The following is a 26,178-nucleotide window of genomic DNA, read 5'->3' as shown; positions in this document are numbered from 1 at the left end:
GCCCGTTCCAAGGGCGATGGGGCACTGTGGGAGGCAGCTGGAGCCAGAGGTGATGAGGGGGGTGAGCTCAGGCTAGAGCCCACCACCACACAGCCAGGGGACAGAGCCCAAAGCCCCTTGGCTGGACCTGCCACCGGCCACCCCAGGGCTGAAGCCCAACCCCACTGCCCCCGGGAAGGTGCGGAACTCACTGACTACCTGCTCCTCTGGCTTGTGTGTCTCCAGAGGGGCCCAACCACTGCTGGTGACCCCTGGGGAGGGGCTGATGCTTCCTCTCCCCGCCCCCCAATCACTGCCCAGGAAGCTGTGGCCACAAGAAAAGCCCCCCTGATGGCTGCACGCGGCTGCATTTGAGGTCAATTGAAAGGAGAGATTATTCGAGCCCCGCTTTCTTTTTCTGATTGGAGTCTAGCGGTCTGCACGTTTAATGAGCCAGGATTGACAGCCGCATACTCTGTCATTTGCCTGTGATCTCCTCTGCCCCAGAGGAAACCCCTGGTGCCACCAATTTACCAATCAGCCCAGGGCGCATGGAAATACCATGGGAATGTGTCATGCAGCAATTTCTGTTTAGGGATGGGAATGCGGCTTCCCCTGTGCCTCCCTAGTCCTGGGAGGAAGAGAGAAACTGCTCTGCCAGAACTGGAGTGATAAGCCATCGCTCACCTCTTCAGATCTCAGCAGCGAGGCTACTAAAGGAGAGAGAGACACACGGAGACAGAGCAAAGCGGGCTGCAGAGCACCCAGACAGTGCCGAGTCCGGCAGCACAGCCCCCTAGCAAGCTGCGGCTGCTCAGGAACTCGTCTTCGCCGGACACGGTCATTATTCTTGCCCAGGGGGCAGTGGCAGGAGGCGCTGTTTCAATCCCAGCGCGCACGCTGCGTCCCTGGAGGGGAAGGCAGGGCGCTTGCTGTTGGGCTCGCTGGCTGCGCGGAGCGCGCCGTTTGGCAGCCTGGAGCGCAGACCGAGCGGAGCTGCCAGGGCTGGGGCACGGAGCCACTCCAGAGGTCAGCACCACGGAGAGCGCGCCGGCCCGGCGTTCGGCGGCTGAGCCCAGCCCAGGAGTCCGCGCTGCAGACCGGGCCCCGCGGTGAGCAGAGCCCGGAGTCACACGCCGTGGAGCGCAGCCGGAGCGCAGCGACTCGAGGCTCCAGCACCCTGGAGAGCGCGCTGGGTGCCTGGGGGCCTGGGCTCAGCACCAAGGACAAGGCTCCGGGGTGAGCGCCCCATGCCCCGGGCTCCCACCAGGGACCAGCACCATGGAGAGGAGGCTGAACGTGAGCCCGGAGGCGCTCAACAGGCTCCTGGAGGAGCACAACATGACCAGGGAAGAGTTCATTGCCGCCTACGGCCTCAAACCCCTCGTCTACATCCCAGAGCTGCCTCCCAGTGCCAAGGTTACCTTCCTGGTGCTCTACATCATCATCTTCGCGCTGGCTCTTCTGGGCAACAGCCTGGTGGTCTACATCATCATCCGGCAGAAAGCCATGAGAACGGCCACCAATATTTTCATCTGCTCCCTGGCGTGCAGTGACCTGCTGGTCACTTTCTTCTGCATCCCTTTCACTCTCCTGCAGAACGTCTCCTCAGAGTGGCTAGGTGGTAAGTCTGCCCAAGTGGGCTCACTCCCACCCTTCCCCTTTCTTCTTTCAAGTACATAAAAGGTTGTTACAAGGAGGAGGGAGAAAAATTGATCTTAACCTCTGAGGATAGGACAAGAAGCAATGGGTTTAAATTGCAGCAAGGGAGGTTTAGGTTGGACATTAGGAAAAACTTCCAAACTGTCAGGGTGTTAAGCACTGGAATAAATTGCCTAGGGAGGCTGTGGACTCTCCATCATTGGGGATTTTTAAGAGCAAGTTAGACAAACACTTGTCACGGATGGTCTAGATAATACTTAGTCCTGCCTTGAGTGCAAGGGACTGGACTAGATGACCTCCTGAGGTCCCTTCCAGTCCTATGATTCTTTCCCCAAGGCTTGAGATCTGCTACAGGTTGGCTACTGCCCATTAACCAATCGTCCCTCCCGTGCCTTATAGCGAGCTAGCTGGCTAAGTTATAGACCATGTCCATACTTTGTTCTTTCAAAACCGGATGTTCCTCCTCTTGAGCTGAGTAAGTGGAATCATTTTAAAAGCTGTTGGAATAATTCAGATCCTTCCACACTTAACAAATCATTCCATCAGCCTCTGGGTGTGGGAGGGAGTTGTACTCTGGTAATTGCTTTTGCAAATTCTATCACAACACTTTCATGTTGCAAACAGCTCAATAAATTGTGGCTATTTCCAGTTTTTAAAAGAAATTAGGGTCACATGCAGAAAATAAACCTTCATAACCTTGTAAAAAATAAAAATGCAATAAACTCACACAAGATGGTTTTGTGTTTTGCTAACAATTTGCAATCTCCACCTCTTCGTTTTCTATTATCTTTGTCAGCTTGTATTGTTTTCTGAGTCTCTCTTTGTAGTTACAATTCAGAACCTGTCACTTAGACTGGGAAAACATGTTATTGGCTCACAAATGAGTTACGAGTGTCCCTTTATGCTGGGTATGAAAGGTAATGCTAATATCCACATTTTATCATTTAAATTTGCATGTATGTGGCTGTGGTGTTTTTATATTATTATTTATTTGTATTACCAGAGTGCCTGTGAGCCCTATTTATAGATTAGAACCCCATTGTGTTATGTGGTACCGAGTTATACAAAAGAAAATGTGGCATGCTCTGACATTCAGAGAGGAGGAGTAAAAATCACCAGGACACTAGTCAAAGGGTGTTTAATACCCACTGAAATCAAGCTATGCGCTTAGAGCTTGACAAGAATATGATAACTGAATCAATTCATCAAGACACATCACACTGGGATCTTCACAAATGGCCCTAGAAGTGAAGTTTTTATTAGGCAAGAACAGAGTGAGTTCAGTCACATGGCTCTAAGTGGCATGCCCACAAGCAATAACCTTTTCAGTTGCTGCTTACTGTCAACAAGTATTTCCCTCTGAAAGCAGGAGGGAAAACCAGAGGAAATGTGGCCAATCTGAGTGTTAAAATCTGAATGCCCCACTGGTTGGACTGAGGGGCAAAATAATAGTCATAAAGTTAGATAGATATGTAACTGAATAATCACTACAGGATGTCGTCACTAAAACCAGACTCCAGTGCATCCCATTAGATTCATAGGCCTGCTCTACACTACAAAGTTAGGTCGACATATGCCGTGTTAGGTCGAGTTAATAATGTATGTGTCTACACTACTGAGTCCCTTCTCCGGACCTAAAGGGCTTGTAAAGTTGACTTCTGTACTCCACCTCCGTGAGAGGCATCGTGCTTCAGTCGACAGCCACGCATCAACATGGGGATAGTGTAGACACTGTGCTGTGTAATTCGAAGGAATTGGCCTCCAGGAGGTGTCCCACAGTGCTCTGCTGTGACCGCTCCGGAGAGCACTTTCAACTCCACTGCACTTCTGCCAGGTACACAGGAAACAACCCCCACCCATTGAAGCCCGGGGAACTTTTGAATTTTCATTTCCTGTTTGATCGACATGGAGAGCTTGTCAGCACAGCTGACCACGGATGCGCAAGGCTGCAAACGCACTCCAGCATGGAGGACACAGGAGACACTGGATCTTACTGCTGTGTGGGGAGAAGAGTCCGTACAGGCAGAGCTCCGAACTAGCAGAAAAAAGGCTGACATCTATGCCAAAATCGCGGCGGGCATGGGGGAGAAGAGCTACACCAGGGACACACATCAGTGCCATGTGAAAATAAAGGAGCTTCAGCAAGCATACCAGAAGACAAGGGAGGTGAACAGCTGCTCTGGTTCTGAGCCACAGACATGACGCTTCTATGAGGAGCTGCATGTGATTCTGGGCAGCGACCCCACCACTACCCTGAAACACTCTGTGGAGACCTCCCAGGAGCCCCGGGCGACCTCAGGCAACAACAAGGAGGGCACTGTTGATGAGAAAGGGGAGGATGAGGAGAATGCGCAGCAGGCAAGTGGAGGATCCATTATCCCCGAAAGCCAAGAACTTTTTTTAAACTCTGGAGGTCATCCCCCTCACAGGACCAGTTGGCGGTGGAGCGTGATGCCAGGAAAGGCACCTCTGGTGAGTACACATTTCCAATCAAACTGTTGGGGTTACATATTATCTTTAATGTTGAATCTGATTTAAAAAAATGGGATAGTGGTTATCGGTGGCCACTCCAGCTACGCCGAGGGTGCGCTCCGAAAAAGACTATTTATGTGCCCGGGGATGGCCCTGGAATCCTCCATGGAGCTCTCTAGGAAGCTTTCGTGGAGGTACTCTGCAATCCTTTGCAGAAGGTTTCTGGGAAGGCCTGCCTTATTTCGTCCACCACGGTACTACACTTTCCCGTGCCACTCCAGTATTAACTCTTCTGGCATCATTGTGGCACACAGCATTACAGCATAAGGACCAGGTCTGTACCCAGATGCTTGCAGCATCTGCTCCCTTTCTGCCTCTGTTACCCTCAGGAGAGTGATATTGCATATGGTTACCTAGGGGAAACGGGGGAAGTTTTAAATGCTAGCCCTTAAACTGAAAACAATTTGATAAGTTTGGTGAATTCTGGGTCACACAACCATGCTTTCCTGAATCTGTCCTGGCTGTGGTTGGAAGGGATCACCCTGTATTGCAGCCAGCATTTAGAGAAGGCGGGGGGTGACACTTCCTGTTCGTCTCCCTTCCACCCCAACCCAGGGCTGCTTTTGTAACAATGAAACTATTTGTGCGGCTTTACGCTGGTGCCTGTCCTCAAGCACCATCCTGGTTGCTATGGGAAAGGGGTCTGTGCTGAGGTTGGAACCACTGATCCCAAGGATGTCTTATTAAAAGCTGCAGCACAAGATCTCTTCCCCCCGCCTCATGGCCTTACTCACTATGGCTGGAGCAGCAAACCGACTGTTGCAGTAGCCCGTGGTTGTGGTTACACTGTGGCTTGCAGGAAAGTGCATTGAGGGGTGTTACTTTTTATACAAAGATTTAGCCTTGCACCAGAAACAATTTATGCACTGTCAGTGCTACCCTTGTGCTTTGTACTTTTTGCAGCTGAAACCTTGTCCATCGGTGCATCCTCCACACCAGGACAGAGACTTTCCCTGATTAGAAGGCGGAAAAAGAAGACTCAGGAGGACATGTTCAAGGAATTAATGTGCGCCTCCGAGAGTGACAAGATGGAGCTCAGGGCATGGAGGGCTTCACTGTCCGACAGCCTGCACAACTACCACGAGGACAGGAGAGCATGCAGGGAACATGAGTGTGACACGCAGAACGAAATGGTGCGGATTATGAGGGAGCAAACAGACATGTTGAGGCATCTGGCTGAGGTTCAAGAAAGGCAGATGGACGCTAGCGTCCCGCTGCAGCCTATGCTGAACCTGTTGCCATTGTCGCCAAGTTCCACATCCTTCCCTCCCAGACATCCTAGGATGCGGAGGCAATGGGGGGAAAGTCCAGTGTCCCTTGCACTCTACTCCAGGGGAGGGTACAAGGACCAGAAGGCACCCATTCCCACACTTTTGATTGTTATTGCAGGGCAGCTGTAAGCAAGTTGTCCTTGTTTCTCCCTTTTACCCCACTCCCACCTCAGTGTTATCAGCCCCTTAGCCCTAGGTTATCATAATTTTCTTTGACATCTCTCTATGTTTGTGAGCATAAAAGAAATTAATGGATTGAGGAGAAACAGCTCTTTATTAATTCAGCACACAATGGTTAGTGGGGGTGTAGTTTACAGGGGACTAAATGCAATGAAGGGGACAGCTAGGTAAGGAACAACACACATAAGTGTCACATTACTGTGGGGCATTGATTAAACTAGTTTTCAAAGTCTCACAGAGACGCAGCGCACCTCGATGTGCTCTTCTTATTGCCCTGGTGTCTTGCAGCTCAAAACTGGCTGCCAGCCACTCTACCTTAATGCCCCACCCCACCGGAAACTTTTCTCCCTTTGTTTCACAGATATTATGGAGCACACAGCAGGCAGCAACAACAGTGGGGATAGTAAGGCACTGAATGGGGATACTGCTTTCACTGAGGTCTAACCTAGTAAGCAAACTATGCCAGTGGGCTTTTAAACATCCAAAGGCACATTCCACCACCATTCTGCACTTGCTCAGCTTATGGTTGAACCTCTCCTTGCTGCTGTCCAGGCTGCCTGTGTACAGCTTCATGAGCCATGGGAGCAAGGAGTAGGCTGGGTCTCCCAGGATCACGATTGGCATTTCAACATCACCAATGATTATTCTGTAGTCTGGAAAGAAAGTTCCTGCTTGCTACTTTCTGAACAGACTGGAGTTCCTAAAGATCCGTGTGTCATGCACCTTTCCGACTATCCCACGTTGATGTTGGTGAAGTGGCCCCTGTGATCCACCAGTGCTTGCAACACCATTGAGAAGTACCCCTTTTGGTTTATGTACTCTTTGGCAAGGTGCTCTGGTGCCAAGATAGGGATCTATCCATCTATTGCCCCACCACAGTTAGGGAACCCCATCACGGCAAAATCATTCACTATGTCCTGCACGTTGCCCAGAGTCACTACCCTTCTTAGCAGAAGTCTATTGATTGCCCTGGCAACTTGGATCACAGCAGACCCCACGGTAGATTTACCCACTCTGAATTGATTCCCCACTGACCGGTAGCAATCCGGCGTTGAAAGCTTCCACAGAGCTATCGCCACTCGCTTCTCAACTGTCACAGCAGCTCGCCTTTTAGTATTGCTGCACTTCAGGGCTGGGGAAAGCTCTTCGCACAGTTCCATGAAAGTGGCGTTGCGTGTTCGAAAGTTTCGCAGCCACTTCTCATCATCCCATAGCTGCATAACTAGGTGGTCCCACCAGTCAGTGCTTGTTTCCCAGGCCCAGAAGCGGCACTCCACTGTGTCAAGGTGATGCACGACTGTCGCCACCATCTGCAAATTGCTCCGCTCCCGGGCTTCCAGCAGGGCTGCTTGCGTGGCATCACATTGTTCTGCGCAGCGGCTCCTGCTCCGGCTGAGTAAATACTGCAGGATAAGGTGCGAGGTGTTTGTAATGCTCACAACAACAGTGTACTGCTGAGCGGGGTCCATGCGTGCCGTGCTATGGCATCTGCGCTGGTGACCCAGGCTGAGGAAAAAAGGCGTGAAAAAGGCTTGGTTCGTTTGCCGTTGAGTTCAGGGAGGAAGGTAAGTAAGTGCATCATGGGAGGCCAATGCCATGTTCCCATAATCACCTGTGCAAATGTTTTGGTCCCATGAAGCATTGCAAGCCCAGCCCAACGTTCCATTTGGCTACGTGCACTGTGGGATAGCTACCCACAGTGCAGCGCTCCGTGAGTCAATGCAAGCCTGCTAGTGAGGATGTGCTCTGCCAACACAATGAACATAGTGGGGACATGCAAAATCAACTTGCTTAAATTGGAGGCTCAATATCGACTTAAATAAAATGGACCTAATTTTGTAGTGTAGACATACCCATATATTCCATTGTGAGTCTGACCTCCTGTAGAGCACAAAGGATAGAAATTCCCTAAAAATACTTCCTAGAGCATATTCTTTAGGTTATAAATGTGATCAAGTCATGATCATTTGTATCTAAACTACTGTTGATTTTTAGTTCTATAATCAGTTTCTCTTTATCTGTTAAGACAAGATCTAATAAAGAGTTCCCCCATGCTGGCTGCACAACTTTTTGAGTTAAGAAATGGTCATCTATCATTTCTGCAATTGTAACTCATTAGCCAGAGTGTGTTATACACGTACTCCTCTGTATCTGATCCACGGACGATATGGGCTGTTACAAGCCCAGAGCTACAGAGCCTGGCTCTTTGGCTACAGCTGTAGAGGCTAGGGCTGGCTGGCAAACAAGAATTCCATTTCATGAACAATGCTGAGCTTTTGAGATCTGTTTTCATTCTGATTCAGAACAAAACTGAGACCTTTTGAAAGTTATGGGAAAAAATGTGAGGGGGGGAAAGAGACCCCAGCAAGCTCAGAATAGCCCATAGCCTGGTGGTAGGGCATTCACCCAGGATGCGGAAGAAACAGGTTTATATCCTAGCTCTGCCTGATTTGAAGCAGGAACTTGAAGCAGAATTTTGACATCCCCAGTGAGAGCCTTAACCACTGGGGTAGAAAATCAGTCTCTCCTATTGGAGCTGTTCCGCTTTGTATAAATAATGAATTATTCATTGGGGCAGACTCAGAGACTGATGTTTAGGGCATTCATCCAAGATGTAGGAGACCCAGGTTCAAGACCCTGCTCCAAATCAGAAAGATCATGTGTATGACTAGAGCAACTCCAAATCAGACAGAGCAGGGACTTGAATCTGTGTCTCCCCACAACCTGCATCAATACCCTCACCACCAGGCTATTAGCTATTCTGGGGTCCCTCTCCTTCCCCACAGAAATTCCATCCCGGATGTGAGAAACCTTCATCATGAACACTGATGGAAAGAGGTATGTTCTTGTTTTGACAAATTGGCATTTTCCAATGGAAAAAACACGCAGTCAAAAAAATCCCAGCCACTCCAGTAGATACTCATGTCCATGGTCCCCAGTTCATCCCCACTTTTGGGCCAAGATGCCAGTCACCCCTGGGGAATGCCTTGACACAACGTTCCCTGTTCATCTCTGCTTAATAGTGACAATGTAAATTGCCTTAAAGGGCCTGACGTACACGAGTTTACTTCTGCAACTCCACTGATCATAACTGAGCTATTTCTGATTTACTCCAGTGCAAATGTGGCAGAACTGGGCACAAAACTGTGCCTGTGTTGGTTATCTTTCCACTCATTTTGTTTCAGGGATGTATCACAGAGAGAAAAACTGGATTCGTTTCTTTTGTCCAGGCAGTATGGGAAGTGAGGACACATTTTATGCTTATGCATCATTCACTTTCACCTTTCATTTTAAGTTGCTGCCCATGTGAGCAACTCACTACATCTTTTTATTCTATTCGGGGGTTTGATTCATGCACCAGAGTGATGAATGGATGATTCTGATCTGGCGACATTTTACACCCATGACAAGGCAAGCAAGAATTAGTCTCAGGTTCCTGTCCTAGTGTTGCATAGATCTCTATGACTAATTTACATTGCTTGTTTGCCAAATCTTCCCCCATTTCTAGCAGTTGTTTCAACATGGTCAGGATTTTTGATTTCTCCCTGGGCTTCCTGCTGATCCATGTAATTATTTGGTGTTACTGCTGTTTTATTTTGCTGAAAATAATATCCCTTCAATATTTCCTTTGGATAAGCCACCAGGGCTTTGCAGCATTGCAGGTATGGTAACAAACTGGTACGACTTTTCTATATGCCTATATTCTATTTTTATATTTTATTTTAATACCAGATTAAAGATAGATAATTAAGAAAAGTCCAAGATGGTGTGTGGATTTAAATTAATGGGACTATTTACATGGGTGAGACAACAGAATTTGGCTGCTGATCAGCATGAAGAGGGAATTCTCACATGTGGGTCCTTATCATAGTCCTGAATTCAGCAGTCCATCATTCAGCAAAGAGCATAAGCACATTTTGAACCTTTAGCTTAATTGACTTCAATGGGACTTAAGACACACGCTTTAGTGCTTTGATGAAAGGGGTGGACTTAAGCCCAAAAACGTTTTGCTGAATTGTGCCATAATGTTTAGGGCAGCATCTATTGAAGTCGTCCCCAAAAGTCCTTCAGCCCACAGTTCACAGGGTGAGTAAGACAGACAGAAGCTGTCCACTCGCACTTTAACAAAATGCTCATCTAACCCCAGGCACTTGCTCCATGTTTAACATGGCTCTCTGCCATTGCTGCCTTTCCGAAAAGGAAAATGATTAATCTCCACGACATGGTCCACTGGTTATATTTGCCCTATATTGCAATAATTATGAACTCCCACTTAGGCCATCCTGTGTACTTGCCTGCCCAACTCAGTACACTCATCTCTACTTGAAGGGTACCTCTACACTGCAGTTGGGGGTGTGAATGGCAGCCCATGTCGATGTACGCAGGCCAGCTCTACTCTGGCTAACTCGCTAACACTAGACGTGAAGATGCCACACCCTGGCTGTATAAGCCCACCTGGGTCTCCAGGTACGTACTCACTTGTGCAGCCCACACTGCTGCCCGCACTTCTGCAGCCTCACTTCTATTTTTAGCAAGTACAGCTAGCACAGAGACTTCTACATGAGCTGCCATTTTAGACCCCTGGCTGCAGTGTAGGCATAATACCTTGACTGAGCTCCTCACTTTCTCACCCAAGCCATAGCAAAGCCCCGTGGGTGAAATTCAACCCCCTACAGAAATCTATGCACCACCTAAGTCCTTACACTGGCCTTCTGCACAGGAGTGAATTCCACATTCTCAGTATCAGCTCAAGAATGCTTTTGTTCTCTGGTGTTTCTTGAAGTCCCATCCATCAGCTTTAAATGGTTTCTCCTCTTTCCCTCAGTTCTCTGCCGAATGTTTTCTTTGTGTTGATCTTAAGCTGAAGTGACCTGCGCCAAGCTTTTTGCCGAGGTTTCCTGCTGCAGAAGAAAGACTCCGCTGTTTTCTCTCGCTTTTAATATCTTTGATCAATGGTGCAGTAGTTTCAACTGTAATAATGCTCGGTGCTATGATCTGTTCTTTAGCAACTGGCAAAACAGTTTCTCTTGTTTTCATTATCAGTTCCTTCATCCCTTAAGGCACATAGAAATATCACAGAATCCTTATGTTTTAATCAGGGCTTTGTGGCCTTCTCTACAAAAGGTATATGGGTGAGATCCCCAGGTAGGGTAAATCAGTGTACTCCAATGAAATCAATAGTATATGCCAGTTTACCCCAGAGAACCATCTGGTGTGTATGTGTAGCTAGGAATTTTATTGATCTCTGTATCTATATATATGATATACACACACACGCACACTTTTCATATGAATTCAGGAGTGGGGAAAAAATGGAGACAACCTAAAGAAAACCATGTCTCAGGAGAACATCTTAAAATATCCATTGTATCCCACATGCTGCCTGCTCATCCTCCAGTCCAGAAAGGCCCCAAACACAACTGAACCACTGGGGCAGGATGCTAGGAATCCATTCTCTGAGTTTCGGCACCCCCTACGCATATGGGGGATTGCTCCTCAAAAAGCTCCTTTAATGGCCATGTGCTGGGTTGGAGGTTCTCCTGCCGTCGGGGTTTCTGCTCCTGTCCTCCAATGGAGGGGGCTATAGGGCTGCGGAGACCTCTTCTTCCCCAAATTTGAGGCTGGAAAGTCCACAGGCTGTACTTGTTCTCTTCTATAATTTGATTCAAATTTCGAGTTTTTTCTTCCTATTGCTCTGAGTGCATCATCAGAAAGTAGCTTCTAGCCAATTTGTTCTCTGTTTATTACTACATGAGGTGATGCAGCTCATATGTGGAAACACAGCTCTCTCCTGTTTCATCATGCCAACCAGGTGCATTTTTAGGGTGGTAAATGTGCTTCTGGAGCTGGTGTTTCATCTGAATCATCGCAAGTAATGCTCTAAATGAGCAAGTCCTGGAAATCCTCTCTGATCCTTATATCTAAGAAGAATGACTGAGGATCAATTATATTTCCCACAATCAGAAACTCTTATTCTGGTGCCATCTGGGGAGCCCAGCTGTAGATTGTGGCATGCAGAGCTGTTCCATCCCATGATTTATCTAGTCTGATGTTCAGTGACTCAAGTGTTGGCGTTTCTAGCACTTGAGAAGAAGAAGGGTAGGTAAGGCACAGGACTAGGAGTTCTGTTATTTGCTTAACCACAGACTTCCTGGGCCTAATCCACTAATACCCTGCACTTTGGGGGGTCATTCACACCTGTGCAAGTGAGTAACACAGTAGCAAATCAGACTGGCAGCATTTTAACTGCACAAGGCACAGGGCAATGGTGAAACACACCCCTTGTGAGGTCAAGTCATATCTTTGTGCTTCAATTCTCCCCTCTATAAAACGGGATACCACCTCCGTCTCTCACAGCAGTGTTGTGAGACTAGATTAATTAACATTTGCCAAGTGCTCTCAAATCCCTCCTGCACTGTGCTAGCTAACTGCAAACCAAAAATAATATTATTCCCTTGGAGAACTATTCCACTCTCTAACTGATCTAGATTCTCTCCAATACCTATTGCAATGATACAAGTTATTATAAAACTCTTAGCATAGTTGTAATTAGAAGGGAGTCTTAAAAGGGACCTCAGAGTTCAAAGGACACCAATCATGACAGCCAGAGCATGAAACGTTGGCAGGAAAAGAGGCCAAACCCAATTTTCACTGCCTTGAAGATATGTGGCACGAGACATCTGTTGCAACTAAAGTTTCCCCAAGCAATAATACCCAGGGCCTCGTTTGTCAGGGTTGCTAAGCACATCGGCTTCGACGGGAGCTGCCAGCGGTCAGGAATTCTGAAAATAGCCCTGCCCCAATTGAGAAAGAACGAATCGCCAGCTCTCTCACTGGGAGAAACCGAAGAGGAGAGTCCCATATTCTAAGAATAAAGGATGAACCTTTAACCTTGCAAGGTACTCGGCTACTACGCTGGCAAGTGCCATTGAAAGAGGGAAGAGATGTGGCTGTAAGAAAGGCCGCAGCTCAGCGAGATGTAGCTCAGCTTGTCTTTCGCAGAATGCCAAGCTCAGCATCTCGATCAGTTCTTCAGCCTGAACACACTCTCCGCCCTTCCTATCTGCTTTCCCCTCCTGCCCTATCACACACCCAGTGAAGATGCACACCTGCAGTGCCTTGAGCCTCAGCCCCCTACACCAGACGTTTTGCTATAGCTCATGCATTGCAGCTACTCTTTCATGAAAGAACTTACTTTTGATTCCGCCCAGAGTGGTAAATCTTCTCCCAAACCGTATCTTGTCCCCACTGAGAACAATTTGTGACATCTTTTCTGAAACCCATAAAAAGCCACTTCGTCCCCAGGGGAGACCCATTTTCTTTGGCACGGGTTCACTCGTGTAATTAGTTTGTTTTCTCTGTGTGCGTGAGAGAGACAGAGAGAATTGTTGCTGGTAAAGTCTGCTTGCAAAACTACTATTTCCCCTTCAGCAAGGAGGGAATTGAGAAGGTGTCCTTGGGAAACAATCTAGCCCTAGAAGAGTAGCAAAGGCAGCTGGTCCAGCATCCCTGGAAGGCATTATTATTTCTCCTGACCTCTTCAGGTTGACTCCAGCTAGTGTCTCAGGCAATATATCCCGTCCAGCCCAGCTCTGGCACTAAGCGCCACTCAAGAGCCCTAATTCAATAAATATTAGTTCAAGTTTGACTTATTTAATTATTGGGCTGAGCCAGAGATCCAGAGGCTCTGAAATTAATTTTATACAAATCCCAGGTACTATATTAAAAGTACACACTATTTTTGGTTGGTTGGCCAAATAGACTAGTTTAAAATGTCTAGTGCCTCTGAAATATTCTGTCTAGGTTCAGCTGAGCAAGGGGAAATATCTTTTTAAAGCAGCAGCAGATGTTTTATAGAAATGTTTTGGGGGAAAATGATGATGCAGGAACAATGCTGCTTTCAGTTATGATATATTTTCTTCTTGGTCTTCATATTTCTCTTCTCTTTCTTAGGGCTTATCTCCATGGGGAAAGTAATGCAGAATAAATTAGGGTATGAATTTAAAGCACAATAGCTATTCCAAAGTGGACTAAACTAAACCGAACAAAGGTGCTCAGTGCAGAATAGCATGTCCATAAGGAGAGGCAATGCAGAATAGCTATTTTGGGCTATCTTTCCATGTAGACAAGCCCTTAGAGCTGTATAACTATTCCTCCGTAGGAAGGAGAATAAGCTGAATAAGCTATGCTGGTATAAGGCACTTTTATACAGGCATAAATGCATCCACACTAGAGTGTTTACTGGGTTAGCTATAGCTGTAAAAAAATCATACCTCTAACTGACATAGTTATACTGGAATAATTTTTCTAGTGTAGACTAGCTCTTAGGCTGAGGGAATCATAGACATGTAGGGCTGCAAGGACCTCAAGAAGTCATCAAGTCCATCCCTCCCCCATGCTGAGGCCGAATTAAGTATACCTAGATCAGTGATACTCAGACTGAGGCTTATGAGCCATAAGTGGCTCTTTAATATCTCTCCTGCAGTTCTTTGCAGCATGTATTAAAACACTGTGTGATTGAATTATTAACCAAAGTTATTAACCAGTCAGGAGGCTTCTGCTATGTTATTAACCAACTGTCCTTGATAAAATATTGGATCAGTCATTTTGCTGCGAGAATGAATATATATAGGTAAATGAAACAATGAATTCACACAACTGTGGTTCTTTTGGGTAATGCTGATTGCTAATTTGGCTCCTGAACCACTGAGGTCTGGGTATCACTGACCATCCCTGACAAGGGTCAGTCTAACCTGTTCTTAAAAACTTCACAAATTCCCAACAAAGCACAGCTTCATGGTTCACAGGATCCCTCCTGTCCTGGTACTTCCATGAGCTAACTCTACTTATACCCCATCCTCTCACTTAAGATCAGAACTGCTTGAAATTTTTTGAAATGTCAAAACTAGTGGCGCAGGGGGTTGCGATCGGAAAAAATACCTATGACATTTTTGTGATTTCCCCACCCTTTTTTTTTTTTTTTTTTTTTTTAATATGAGCCGGCAACATTTTGGAAAATGTCATAAAAAGGGAAACTGAGAAAATTATCACAATCCCCTCCCTCCTCTTTTCCGAGCAACTTTACTGAAGATTCTCTGGGTGTTTTGTTCTTCACATCAAAGCTAGGAGAAGTTAACACCAACTTTTATCCCAACTTTACATCCAGCTAACTCAGACTCCACGTCTTCCCTGATTTGCATTCGCAGAGCCCAGCACTGCCATGTAAATGGTGAGCTCTGAGCCCATCCAGCCACCTCCCACACCTGACAATCAATCTGTTTCACACAAATGCCTGGAATTGAATTTACCAAGAGGAGCTGCAAAGATTGCCCATAAGAGGACCCTGAACCTTCAGAATGCACTCTTTCGGGGTAGGTCACTAAGCTCCAGGTTAGGTGGCCATCAGGTCACACGTATTGCTGCTGACGTTGGATTAGTTTATTTCCTCTTTGTGCGTTCACCTTGCCTTTGTGTTGCTCTGGCTGGTGATATTGTAAGGGATGCAACAGTGAGAGTAGTTTTGCAGTCTGTGACCTCGTATACACCTAAAACTCAGACCGACCTAGCTACGTCGCTCAGGGGTGTGAAAAATTCTCAGCCCCAGGAGACATAATTAAGGGGACCTAAGCTCTAGTGTAGACAGCGCTAGGTTGCAGGAAGAATTCTTCCACCAGCTTAGCTACCGCCTCTGGAGGGGGTGGATTTACTACAGCGACGGAAGAAAACATTGCATTGCTGAAGCAAGCGTCTAGGCTGTGTAGCTCCAGCTGTGCCACTGTAGTGTAGACACAGCCTGTGTGTGTCTATTTTAGGTAGCTTGCCCCTGCTTGTAATTCAGGTCAGTGGGAGATACACATTGTAGGATCAGGCCCTTTATACATTGGTTTAAATGTCGGAGCATCTCCATGACATTTTAAAAGTGGAAACTGATACAAATAAATAAGCCAACTGATCTTTGCCAATATAATATTTTTGTTTCCCTGGAGGCAACAGTGGCTGTAAAAATCTATACTGGCAACGGTAACTTCACTCTATCTGAACCTTTCCCAGCTTGATGAGAGCATCAGTTAAAATGTTTGGATTGGCCACAGGAGGAGGGTCATGAGTAAAATGCAGGGGGGTTGTAGATCTGAGCTGTTGAAGCTGATTAGTACTTTTGGACTGGGAGCAGTGTTTTTTTATCCAGCGTTTTGATCCTCTTTGAACCAGACTCGCTTCGTGATTTGAAGAAAAAAAAATTGTCAGCAAATTGCTTTGCTGGCCAAGGTATTTCCGGCCATGAAATCCAATTTAGGGGGAGTATTAGAGACTTTGAAAGACTTTGAAAGTATTAGAGACTTAGACTGTAATCTGTTATATCAGAGTAAGGACAGACAGCACGAGTGGTCTCTAACCCTCTATTCTGTGGCATATTTAACTCAACCTTTGGGGCAAAGGATCAATCCACTTTTGTTTCCAAGGCTCCCATTTAAAACATGGCCTTACCTGGAGTGGGAAAATGCATTAACTAAGCCATTTGAAATAATGAGGTTAAATACGATTTTGCCTTTTGTGAGAACAAGGATAGTTGCATTTCAGCGTGGTTAACTCCAGAGACCCACAATCAGCCAACACATTTTTAAACGCAATGGATCCCTGCCTACACTAAGGGTATGTCTACACTGGACAGAAAATCCCACACTGCCTCAGAGCCTGGGTCAACTGGTTGGGGCTGCGGGGCTAAAATTAGCAGTGTAGATGTTTCAGCCCAGGTGGAAGTCCAGTCTCTGAAACCCAGCAGTGAGCATCAAGATCCCTGGGATTCTATTCCCAGCTTGGCCACTGGCCTGCTGAGTGGCCTTGGCAAGTCACTTCCCCGCTCTGTACCTCAGTTTCCCAATCTGACAAATGAGGATAATGACACTAACGTCCTTTATAAATCATTTGGAGCCCTACTGATGAAAAGTGCTATTTAAGAGCTAGGGATTATTATAACATTAAGCACAGGAGTAGTGCCAGTAAAGTCAATGGTTCTGCTCATGTGCTTAAAGTTAAGTATGTACTACAAGGCTTTGTTGGATTGTGGGGGAGAGTGGAAGGGTCCATGAGCCAGATTTTCAAAAGTATTTAGGCGCCTAAAGATGTAGAAGGGCACCTAGTGGAATTTTCAAAAGCACTTAAGACCATCCATGGGGAGTTAGGTACCTAACTTGCTCTGACGCTCAGGTAAACCCCTCTAGGTGTCTCTCTGCATCTTCAGGCATCTAAATATCTTTGGAAATCTGGCCCCATATGACCAAGGGTACATTATTTAATTGCTCTGTGCCTCAGTTTCTCTCTCTGGAAAGTTCTACATCACAGAGGTGTTGTGAAACTTAATTAACTGCCTATCATGCTGGCCACTATTGTCTTGATTCCTTGTGGTCCCCCATTTGTCTGCACCCATCTTTTGTCTCTTGACTTGTACTGAGGTTGTAAGCTCTTTGGATCAGGGAAGGTCTTCTGTTTTGTTTGTACAATACCTAGTGCAACAGAGTCCTGATCCATGACTAAGGCCCCCAGATGCTATGATAACACCATTAATTGTTTTCAAAACTCTCAGAGATAGGTAAGGAAAGGTGCCAAAGATATACATAGAATATCAGGGTTGGAAGGGACCTCAGGAGGTCACCTAGTCCAACCCCCTGCTCAAAGCAGGACCAATCCCCAATTTTTGCCCCAGATCCCTAAATGGCCCCCTGAAGGATTGAACTCACAACCCTGGTTTTAGCAGGCCAAAGCTCAAACCACTGAGCTATCCCTCCCGCCCCATACAGGTTATTATGAATACAGGTTATTATGATTTACAGGCTATAATACAGTTTATTATGAATTTATAGTTACAATATTATCAGCGCTCATAATTCGCCACTCTGTCAGAGGGTTTTTTCCCTTGTACACTGACAATGTGTTTTTATTTCATCTTTTAATTTTTTCCCCCTCAAATACAAAAAGGAACAAAAGAAGCAAAACCATAAACAGCACACAGGGAAAACTGCCTGAGAACAGGAGATGGAAGACAAGAGTACAATTCAAATTTCCAGTGCACAGTTAGAACAAATGATGTACACCGAGGAGAGCTCTAAAGCAGAGATTCCCTAACTTTTTTCAGCACTGCCCCTTGGAGACCCATGCCCGTGCATGCTCTGCGGCCCCCCCAGCCTGGCACTACCCAACCCCCTTATTTCCCCAACATGCCACCTCCTCCTGCAGCTCCAGCCAGTCTCCCTCACCTCGCAGCCAAGCCACAATCCCCACCAGACTGGACACACTGCCCCCAGCTGCCTCCTGCTGCCACTGACCCAGCATTCGGAGTGGAGTGCAAGAGGCAACCATAGGGGCTGGCCTGCTTCCCAACGACTCCCCACCAGATATCCCCTGCCCAGCATCAGGCCATCAACAGGGCTGACTTGCTCCCTAGCCACTCTGCTGGCTGCCACTCCCCAGAAAGCAGCAAGGACGTGGAAATGCTCCATCCTATGCTTGAGTCCTGTCAGCCCCAAGTCTCTTTACCGGCCTGGGAGGTTCATGCCCAGCTGCAGTGCAGACACACTCATAAAGGCCCAGATCCAGCAAACCTTCTGCATGTGCTCAACTTTAAGCCATTATTAATATATTACTATAATGCCCAGGGACCAACTAAAAACTGGGTCCTATGATGCTAGGCATTGTGATAACATAGTCATAGACAAGGAGTACTTGTGGCACCTTAGAGACTAACCGTCCCTGCCACAAAGAGCTTACAATCTAACTGTCTGAAACCAGATATCTTTTTTTTTTAAAAACAGCTTTCTGGCTGGAACAATCTTTGTGCTAGCAGCTCCCAACACAGCACCTCTGTGTCTCATTCTCACTCTCTCTCTCTCACTCTCTCTGTGTGTGTTTTAAATTGACACTGAGGAGTTGAAAGTCATCCAGCTTCTCAGCCATGTGGGTTTTGTTGCAATGTATATTTCCATGCTAAACCCTTTCATAAACCTGCTCGAAGAATGCACTTTAGCAAATTTAGCTGGATGTAATGGACAGAGGAGACTAAGGATAACAAAAGGTAAAGGAGGGGAAAGGATAAAACCAGGATCTTGCGGTTAATTTTTCATGAACTTGGCAGGGAAGACAGGGTACAGTTTATAGGAATGGTAATACCTGTGGAGTGTAATGACACTTGAAGGTGGCTCCCATAAAGATGTTTATTTGAGATCAGGAAAAGCAAGACCCTCAGCAGGTACAAATCAGCTTAGGTCAGCTGAGCTCACTGAAGCTATACTGATTTACACAAGCAGAGAATCTGGCTCTAAAGTGTTTTGCAGAAGTTCAGTGAAAATTCAATATGTGATTCACCCCTCTTCTTCCTCCCTCAGGTTATCTTGTTACTACTAAAAGTGAAGAACAGGTGTTTCATTAAGTGTTTGAGGCTAGGGATTAAGGGCGGGTGCAACTGCAGAGGCGGTGGGAAGATTCTGGATTTACAAAGGCGTAACTGTGCTCAGGATCCAGTCCCTGCTTCTGCAGCATTTGCCTTGTTTCTTCAGAGCCTCGGCTAATTGTACATGATCCCCTGCATTTAGAAAAGAACCTGTAAGGTACATAAGTATACAGTGAGGGCTCTGAGTTTTATGGAGAACACAGAGGTTAATAACCTTATCTCTTGTGCTGCTTCCCAGCCCTGAATCACACACTGGGTTGAAAGTATGCTATTTATACAGTGCTTGGGGCAATAGATATTTGCTACCTGCTGCAACTTGGTCAACAAGATTCTCTGCTGGTAACACTGATTGTTATTTTGGGGGCAAGGGTACGTGGCTGTGTCATTGGGGTGCCTGGCCCACTGCCCTGCTCAGAACAATGCACAGAGTAATACTTCTGTTCCTCCCGGTTCCACGTACTTGTCCCAGCTATTAATGTTAGCTGTACAGTGCAGGTGGCCTCAGGGAGCTCCCGAGCAGCTGCAGCTAAACTCCAACAAACAGTCCTAGCAGCAGAGCTGTGCTAAGCCAGGAATCTCAACACTTTAAACATTTGCTTTCATTCCAAATCAGAATTAGATGTCAACATTCGGTGTCTCCCACAAGGTGAAGTCATCCCAGTGATTGCTTTTGGGGTCAGTTGAATCATTTTGTTTCAACATCAGCAAAACATTTTGCTTCGAAGGAGACTTTTTATAGTGCATTACAAAAATGATATAAATGATCATATAAATATTAAAGTCGATGCTAAAAAGTCATTTCAAAATGGAAAAAAATGAAAACGTTACGTTTTTTCCCCAAATGAAATTTCAGTAGAATTGACACATTCCCACATTCATCGAATCAGCTTTTTCCCATGGGAAATTTTCAACCAGCTCTACCTACTAGCAGATGATTGAGGGGCATTTCCAAAAGAACCCTTAACTCGGGACAGATTGCACCCAGCCTCCATGAAAAGTGGGGTGGAGCCTTCATGCACCTGCCCTATTGCAATCCCTGAACTCCCCTGAGTACAAGGACTGCTCTGAAAAAAGGGGTGGGACCACGATGCCCACATCCACTACACACTTGCCAAGACAGCAGGGCATACTACATCCTTCTAAGGCCCATGGTGCCCCCAGCTACATGATTATACATGACAGCTAGTATGAGTTTGCCTCTGCAAGCTGGGAATCCCAGTCTTAGCTCATAGTGTAGGTGTAGCTGGTACAGCAGGCATGCTCTCCTAGAGCTCTAAGTGTCTCTAGGAGGTGTTCGGCTTGCTGGTGGCATCATCCCTCCTGAAGATCATCCTGGGGCAGTACAGCTTCATGCCACCCACAGGGAGGGGCTGTTCATGAATGTTACAAGTTGGTCCTTAAGGTGTTTCATCCTCGCATCGAGGGAAAGCCAAAGATGTCTGCCAAGAGGGTTCATGGTGAGTTTTTAAGTGGCTGAAGAGCCCAATTCTTGCCCTGCAGATTTTCCCACAGAAGTGACAGGTGTAATCTTGGAGGAGACATAGTTGTTGGCTGGAGTGTTGTGCCCCTTCTTTCCTTCTTTGTCGCGTCTCTGTCTCATGAGCACGTCTGTTCTCCTCAAAGTGAGCTGTGGCTTGGTGTCTGGTGTGGTGCGTTACCTAGGGAGGTGGTGGAATCTCCTTCCTTAGAAGTTTTCAAGGTCAGGCTTGACAAAGCCCTGGCTGGGATGATTTAGTTGGGGATTGGTCCTGCTCTGAGCAGGAGGTTGGACTAGATACCTCCCGAGGTCCCTTCCAACCCTGATATTCTACGATTCTGTGATTCAGTCTCTGAGCCAATGGTGGCAGTCATCCCATCATGGAGTAGTCTGATGATGGAAATGAATTTCTGTGGACAGACACTACACAGCACCTTCCGTAGGGCATCATGATCGATAGAGAGTGAAAGGCCTTGGTTAGATCAATGAATGCCATGAACAGTTCCTGGTGTTGCTCTCTGACTTTTCCTGAATCTGTTGTGCCACGAAGATCATGTCAGTTGTGCCACAAGATGCCCTGAAGCCACACTGTGATTTGGAGAAGAGTTCCTCAGCAAGGGGGAGGAGGCCGTTGACTAGGATCCGGGCAAGAATATTCCCTGCGATGGAGAGGAAAGCAATACCTCTATAGTTCCCGCACAAAAATGCGTCCCCTTTCTTGAATATCATAACAATGTTGGCCTTCTTCAGGTCAGGTGGAATTTCTTCGCAGGTCCAGATTTTGTCGAGGAGTTGGCAAAGTTTGTGTTGGAACATTGTTCCACCAGCTTTAAAAGCCTCAGCTTAAAGAGCACATGGACAGCTAAAGCAAGTATGTGTTCCCATTCTTCTAGCACAGCACATACACACTCCATTAACCTATCAAGATACACCTAAGCTTTCATCAGCGCTTGACTGTTCCTCAAAAGTTTCCCGTGCAGGACCTCCTCTATCCTGGTCCCTTCCTCCTTCTGCTTTGGAAAGAGAAACTGTTTTAGGCACTCAAGTTGGATCTAATAGGACCTACCTGTTCTGAATCAGCAGAGCACGAGTGGCTACGTTACAGGCCCCACTCAGGCCTAGTCCCATTGTGCTTTGCACTGTATAAGAGGCAGCCCTGTCTCCAAAGAGTTTAGACGTCACGGTGAATTGGCTGAATAGCTCCACAGCTCTCAGGAAGGTCCAGGTATATAAAAGGCTGTTAGAGCAAATTATTGCTGCCCTCTGGTAGCAAGTAAAATAATTAATCCATTTAGATACATTTTATGCTATGCTCCTATGACTCACACACACAGTGTTTGACTTACAGTAGAAAGCGAATGTGGCCTGAAACTATGTTGATTTAATGCGATAATCGCATTTAACCAGTTAAGCAGCCAAACAATTTTCACTGAACAAAGCCTCCTCATTAAAGGACTGTATCAAAATACTTCTAATTACAGATCCAGAATGCACAGAGCTTGCTTAATTCATGACAGCGTGTCCTGGGAATGCTGCATGATGCTTGGCACTACAGAACTGACTATGCCCACTCCCTGTTTGTTAGCCCAGTGATTAGCAATTTAATGTACAAAGTTATTAATTTTAGATGAGCCCAGTTCCGATGGTTCTCTCACATTAGTCTCACAACAGTGTAAGTCTATCTTCTTCAGTGGTACGATGGTAGCAAAGAGACTCAGGTGCTGTATCTCCAAAGGCTCTGTTTTATTTTAATGTGGACCTTTCTCCAAAGTCTGGGGGTATTTGGATCCAGGGTTTGGGGCAACCTCTAACTGTCATAAAAGCGGCCAGTAGAAATATCCCCCAAGTCAATGGGGGCTAGGCACCTAACCTGCTTTGGCATTTGTGAAATCCCCCTAAGTATCTCTCTGTATCTTTAAGTGCCTAAATACCTCGGTCAATCTGGCCCTACAGCTTTTCTTGATTGTGGATTGCACTCAGTAAATCTAACAGAATTTTCCCACCTCCACCTACTCTGATCTGATACTGTCAGATTTCTCTGGCACATCCTAATGTGACTGTCACTGGTATGATTACAGAGGGAACCTGTACTGCTGCTCATGGTTTAGATCCTTAGCTGGTGTCCATCAGCGTAGTTCTATTGACTTTAGTGTGAGTCTTGAGGTTACGACAGGGCAAGAATTGTCTCGCAAGTTTGGGATGTATTTAATCTATAACCTCCAGAAAAAGAGAAAGAAGTCACTCTCTGTTTCTTTGGCAACCTAGTTCCCCATGGCTGAAGATTAAGCTTGGCTTCAGAGCCAGCAGAGTTCAGATCCACTCTCGGCAACCTTGCAGCAGTCTCATTTAAATTTAAACGTACAGAACGCAGCTCTCCAAGAGAAAAATAAAAAGTGGCTGTGCAGTTTCTAAATGTGCTGGTTCTAGTACGATACAGTTGCCACTTCATCACAGGCTTTAAAAATGGTTTACAGCCATTTCCTTTTCTCATTAGTGCATTGCCTGCCATTCAAAAAAGAAGCATTATACTTTTGCTGTGGTAGAAACATAGGCGATCCCATACTGCAGTATTTGCAATGATTCCCACTGCTTGTGTTTCAGGAAAACTGTATCAAAGCCAGCAGCCTTATGTCAAATACATAAGATGTGGGAATGGGAGCTGACTGGAAGGCTGGTCTTGTAGTTAAGGCACTATACTAGGACTAAGGAAATATGGATTTAATTGCTTATTTATTTCCATGCTGATTGGTGCAAAGTCATGCACAGTAGAAAACATAATCCTAACAATACAGATAAAATGATGTGGTTTAAATTAGCCGTTACCATACAAGAAAGAGACCTTGGATAGTCCTCTGAAAACATCTGCTCAATGTGCAGCAGCAGTCAAAAAAGCGAACAGAATGTTAGAAACCATTAGGAAAGAGAGAGATAATACAACAAAAAATATCATAATGTCACTATACAAACCCACGGTACGCCCAGACTTTGAATACCGCATGCAGTTCCAGTCGCCCCATCTCAAAAAAGATACATTAGAACTGGAAAAAGCACAGTGAATGTCAACAGAAATGATTATAACATCATGGATGGTGTGGAGAAAGTGAATAGGGATGTGTCATTTACCCCTCCACAAAACACACAAAAGACACAAAACAGGGGTCACACAATGCTCAGTCAACCTATGGTACTTGTTGCCAGGGGATGTTGTGAAGGTCAAAAGTATAAAGGGGTTTTAAAAAGAATTTGATCAGTTTATGAAGGTTAGGTCTATCAATGGTGATAAGCGAAGATGGTCAGGGATGCAACCCCATGCTCCGAGCATCCCTAAACATGTGACTCTCAGAAGCTGGGACTGGACAATGTGGGATGAATCACTTGATAATTGCACTGTTCTGTTTATTCCCTCTGAAGCATCTGGCACTGGCCACTGTTGAAGGACGGGATGCTGGGCTAGATGGACCATTGGTCTGATCCACTATGACCATTTTTATGTTCCTGGCTCTGCCACAGACTTTAAGATGGACACCCAAAAAAACCAGGCATCAGAATCGATAGCCACTTCTGACAATGTGCGCCTGTCTCTCTCTCTCTCTCTGTCAAATGGGGATGATTCCCAGTTTCCAGGGCCAGAAGGGTGCACTGTGATCATCCAGTCCTGGATAAGACAGGCCATGGAGCTTCCCCACTTTTGTCACTCATTCAAGGACTTCGGACGAAAGCCATTATAGGTGTGCAAAGTATGTCACTGAGCTACTAAAGGGCACCAGGAAATGCATCAAAAGGTGACGAAAATCACAACTACTTCCTACTACTGGTTACCGAGCCCTACCATTACAGAATGGGGGAAAATACCTTCCCACACTACTCAATTCATCTTCAAAAAGAGAAACAAGCTGTCCTTTCAAGAACGGGTGTCAGCTTGAGCTATCTAACATTAAGGCAAACATTCCCAGAGCGTGCCTTCAAACCCTGACATGGTGCCATCAAAGCAATGTAACATCAGCAACTCCGGGCATCAAGTTGTCACAGAGGTGGACAAGATCATTCTAAATGAGCCACAGACAATGCCTCCCCACACTGTCCCCCAGGTCTGCAATGGGAACATCTGCCCTGGCTGGAGTCATCCATTAAGGTCCCTGCATCCACATGGCACTGATGGTCTATAAATTCTTTGGGGCATCTCTTTCTGTTTGTTCAGGACCTAGTGCAATATGACCTGTTCTCAGTGGGTGCCTAGGCACTGTCATCACATATAATTTTGTGTTTCGTGTTGACCTTTAAAAATCTGATATGCAAATATTAAATTGCAAATACGGGGCCTGATTCTGATCTAGCTGCTCTGGTGTAGTGACTCTATTGGAATTAGACCTGAGTAAGTGGGACCACAGGTTGTAAATTTTTAACAAGCTTCTCTTGTCCTGTCTTGCCAATGGTTTCTTAGTAAGAGAAAAGTGCTGAAGAACTCACTTGGCAAATGCTTTCTGTCTCCATTCCATTGAATGAGTTAAAGATCAAGTCTCCTAGAGGCAAAAATTAAAAAATTTTAAAAAAATACATACCATTATTTTTATCACATTTCCAAACTGTAATCCGACTAAAACCCTTGCCACCCATCTCCTTTGATAATAAGCTGTCACAGTGATCTGTCCTACATGCAGTTCCAATTCTCTCTTCCAGCCTGACAGGCGCTGACCTGAGTTTTAAACCTCAATTTGTAATGAAGTTTTGGTTTCCCGTGACAGTTCTCTACCTCTATAATGTGCAGCCTTTCAGAGCTGGCTTGGCACTGCTCTGCTCCACTTACTCTCTCACGGTTGAATGAACTGAATCTGTCCCTTCTGGTGCTGAAATAAATATTGCCTTGCTTTCCATTTGCTTAAGGGGAATGCACTTAATACTGCTAAACTGAGGCAGCTGGGTACTGAGTGCAACTACTGGCTTCATTCGCAGTTCTCCTGATTTCCCAGAATCACAGTAATGTAGGGCTGGAAGGGACCTCAACAAGTCTCCTGTGCTGAGGCAGGACCAGGTAAACAGAGACCATCTCTGATGGGTGTTTGTCCAACCTGTTCTTAAAAACCTCCACTGATGGGAATTCCACAACCTCCCTTGGTATTACAGTATGCAATTATTCTCCCATTTACACCAGTGCAAATTTGCGGATGACACCTCAGCTGTAGTACTGCATCCAATTCTGGGCTCCACACTTTAGGAAAGGTGGACAAATTGGAGAGAGTCCAGCTGAGGTCTCACCAGTACTAAGAAGAGTGGGACAGCTACCTCCTGTATCTTACATACAACACTCCTGTTAATACATCCCAGGAGATTAGCCTTTTGCACAACTGCATCACATTGCTGGCTCATATTCTATCTACCCCGGACCCTTTTCAGCTGTACTGCCACCTAGCCAGTTATTCTGCATTTTGTAGCTGTGTGTTTGATTTTTCCTTCCTAAGCGTAGTACTTTGCACTTGTCCTTATTGGAATTTCATCTTGTTGATTTCATATCAACTCTCCAATTCATCATGGTCATTTTGAATTCTAATCCTGTCCTCCAAGTCCTTGCAACCCCTTCCAGCTTGGTGTCATCTGCAAATTTGCACTGGTGTAAATGTGAGACTGATGACACATTGTAA

General features: G+C 46.0%; 1 protein-coding gene across 2 annotated transcripts in view; it reads left to right on the top strand.

The window, feature by feature from the left end:
- The first annotated feature begins 435 nt into the window (after positions 1-435).
- Positions 436-26,178, top strand: part of LOC141978101 (pyroglutamylated RF-amide peptide receptor-like) — an 85,636-nt gene continuing 59,893 nt past the window's right edge. For both annotated transcript variants that reach the window (XM_074939951.1, XM_074939950.1), the window contains exon 1: positions 436-1,603. In XM_074939951.1, coding sequence (XP_074796052.1) covers positions 1,261-1,603 — 343 coding nt within the window. In that variant the 5' untranslated portion in view covers positions 436-1,260. The remainder of the gene's footprint in view (positions 1,604-26,178) is intronic.

Source organism: Natator depressus, chromosome 26 (genome assembly GCF_965152275.1).
Source record: "Natator depressus isolate rNatDep1 chromosome 26, rNatDep2.hap1, whole genome shotgun sequence".
NCBI lineage: Eukaryota > Metazoa > Chordata > Testudines > Cheloniidae > Natator > Natator depressus.
The sequence above is the reverse complement of the archived record's forward strand: the minus strand, read 5'-3'. Positions and strand labels throughout refer to the sequence as shown.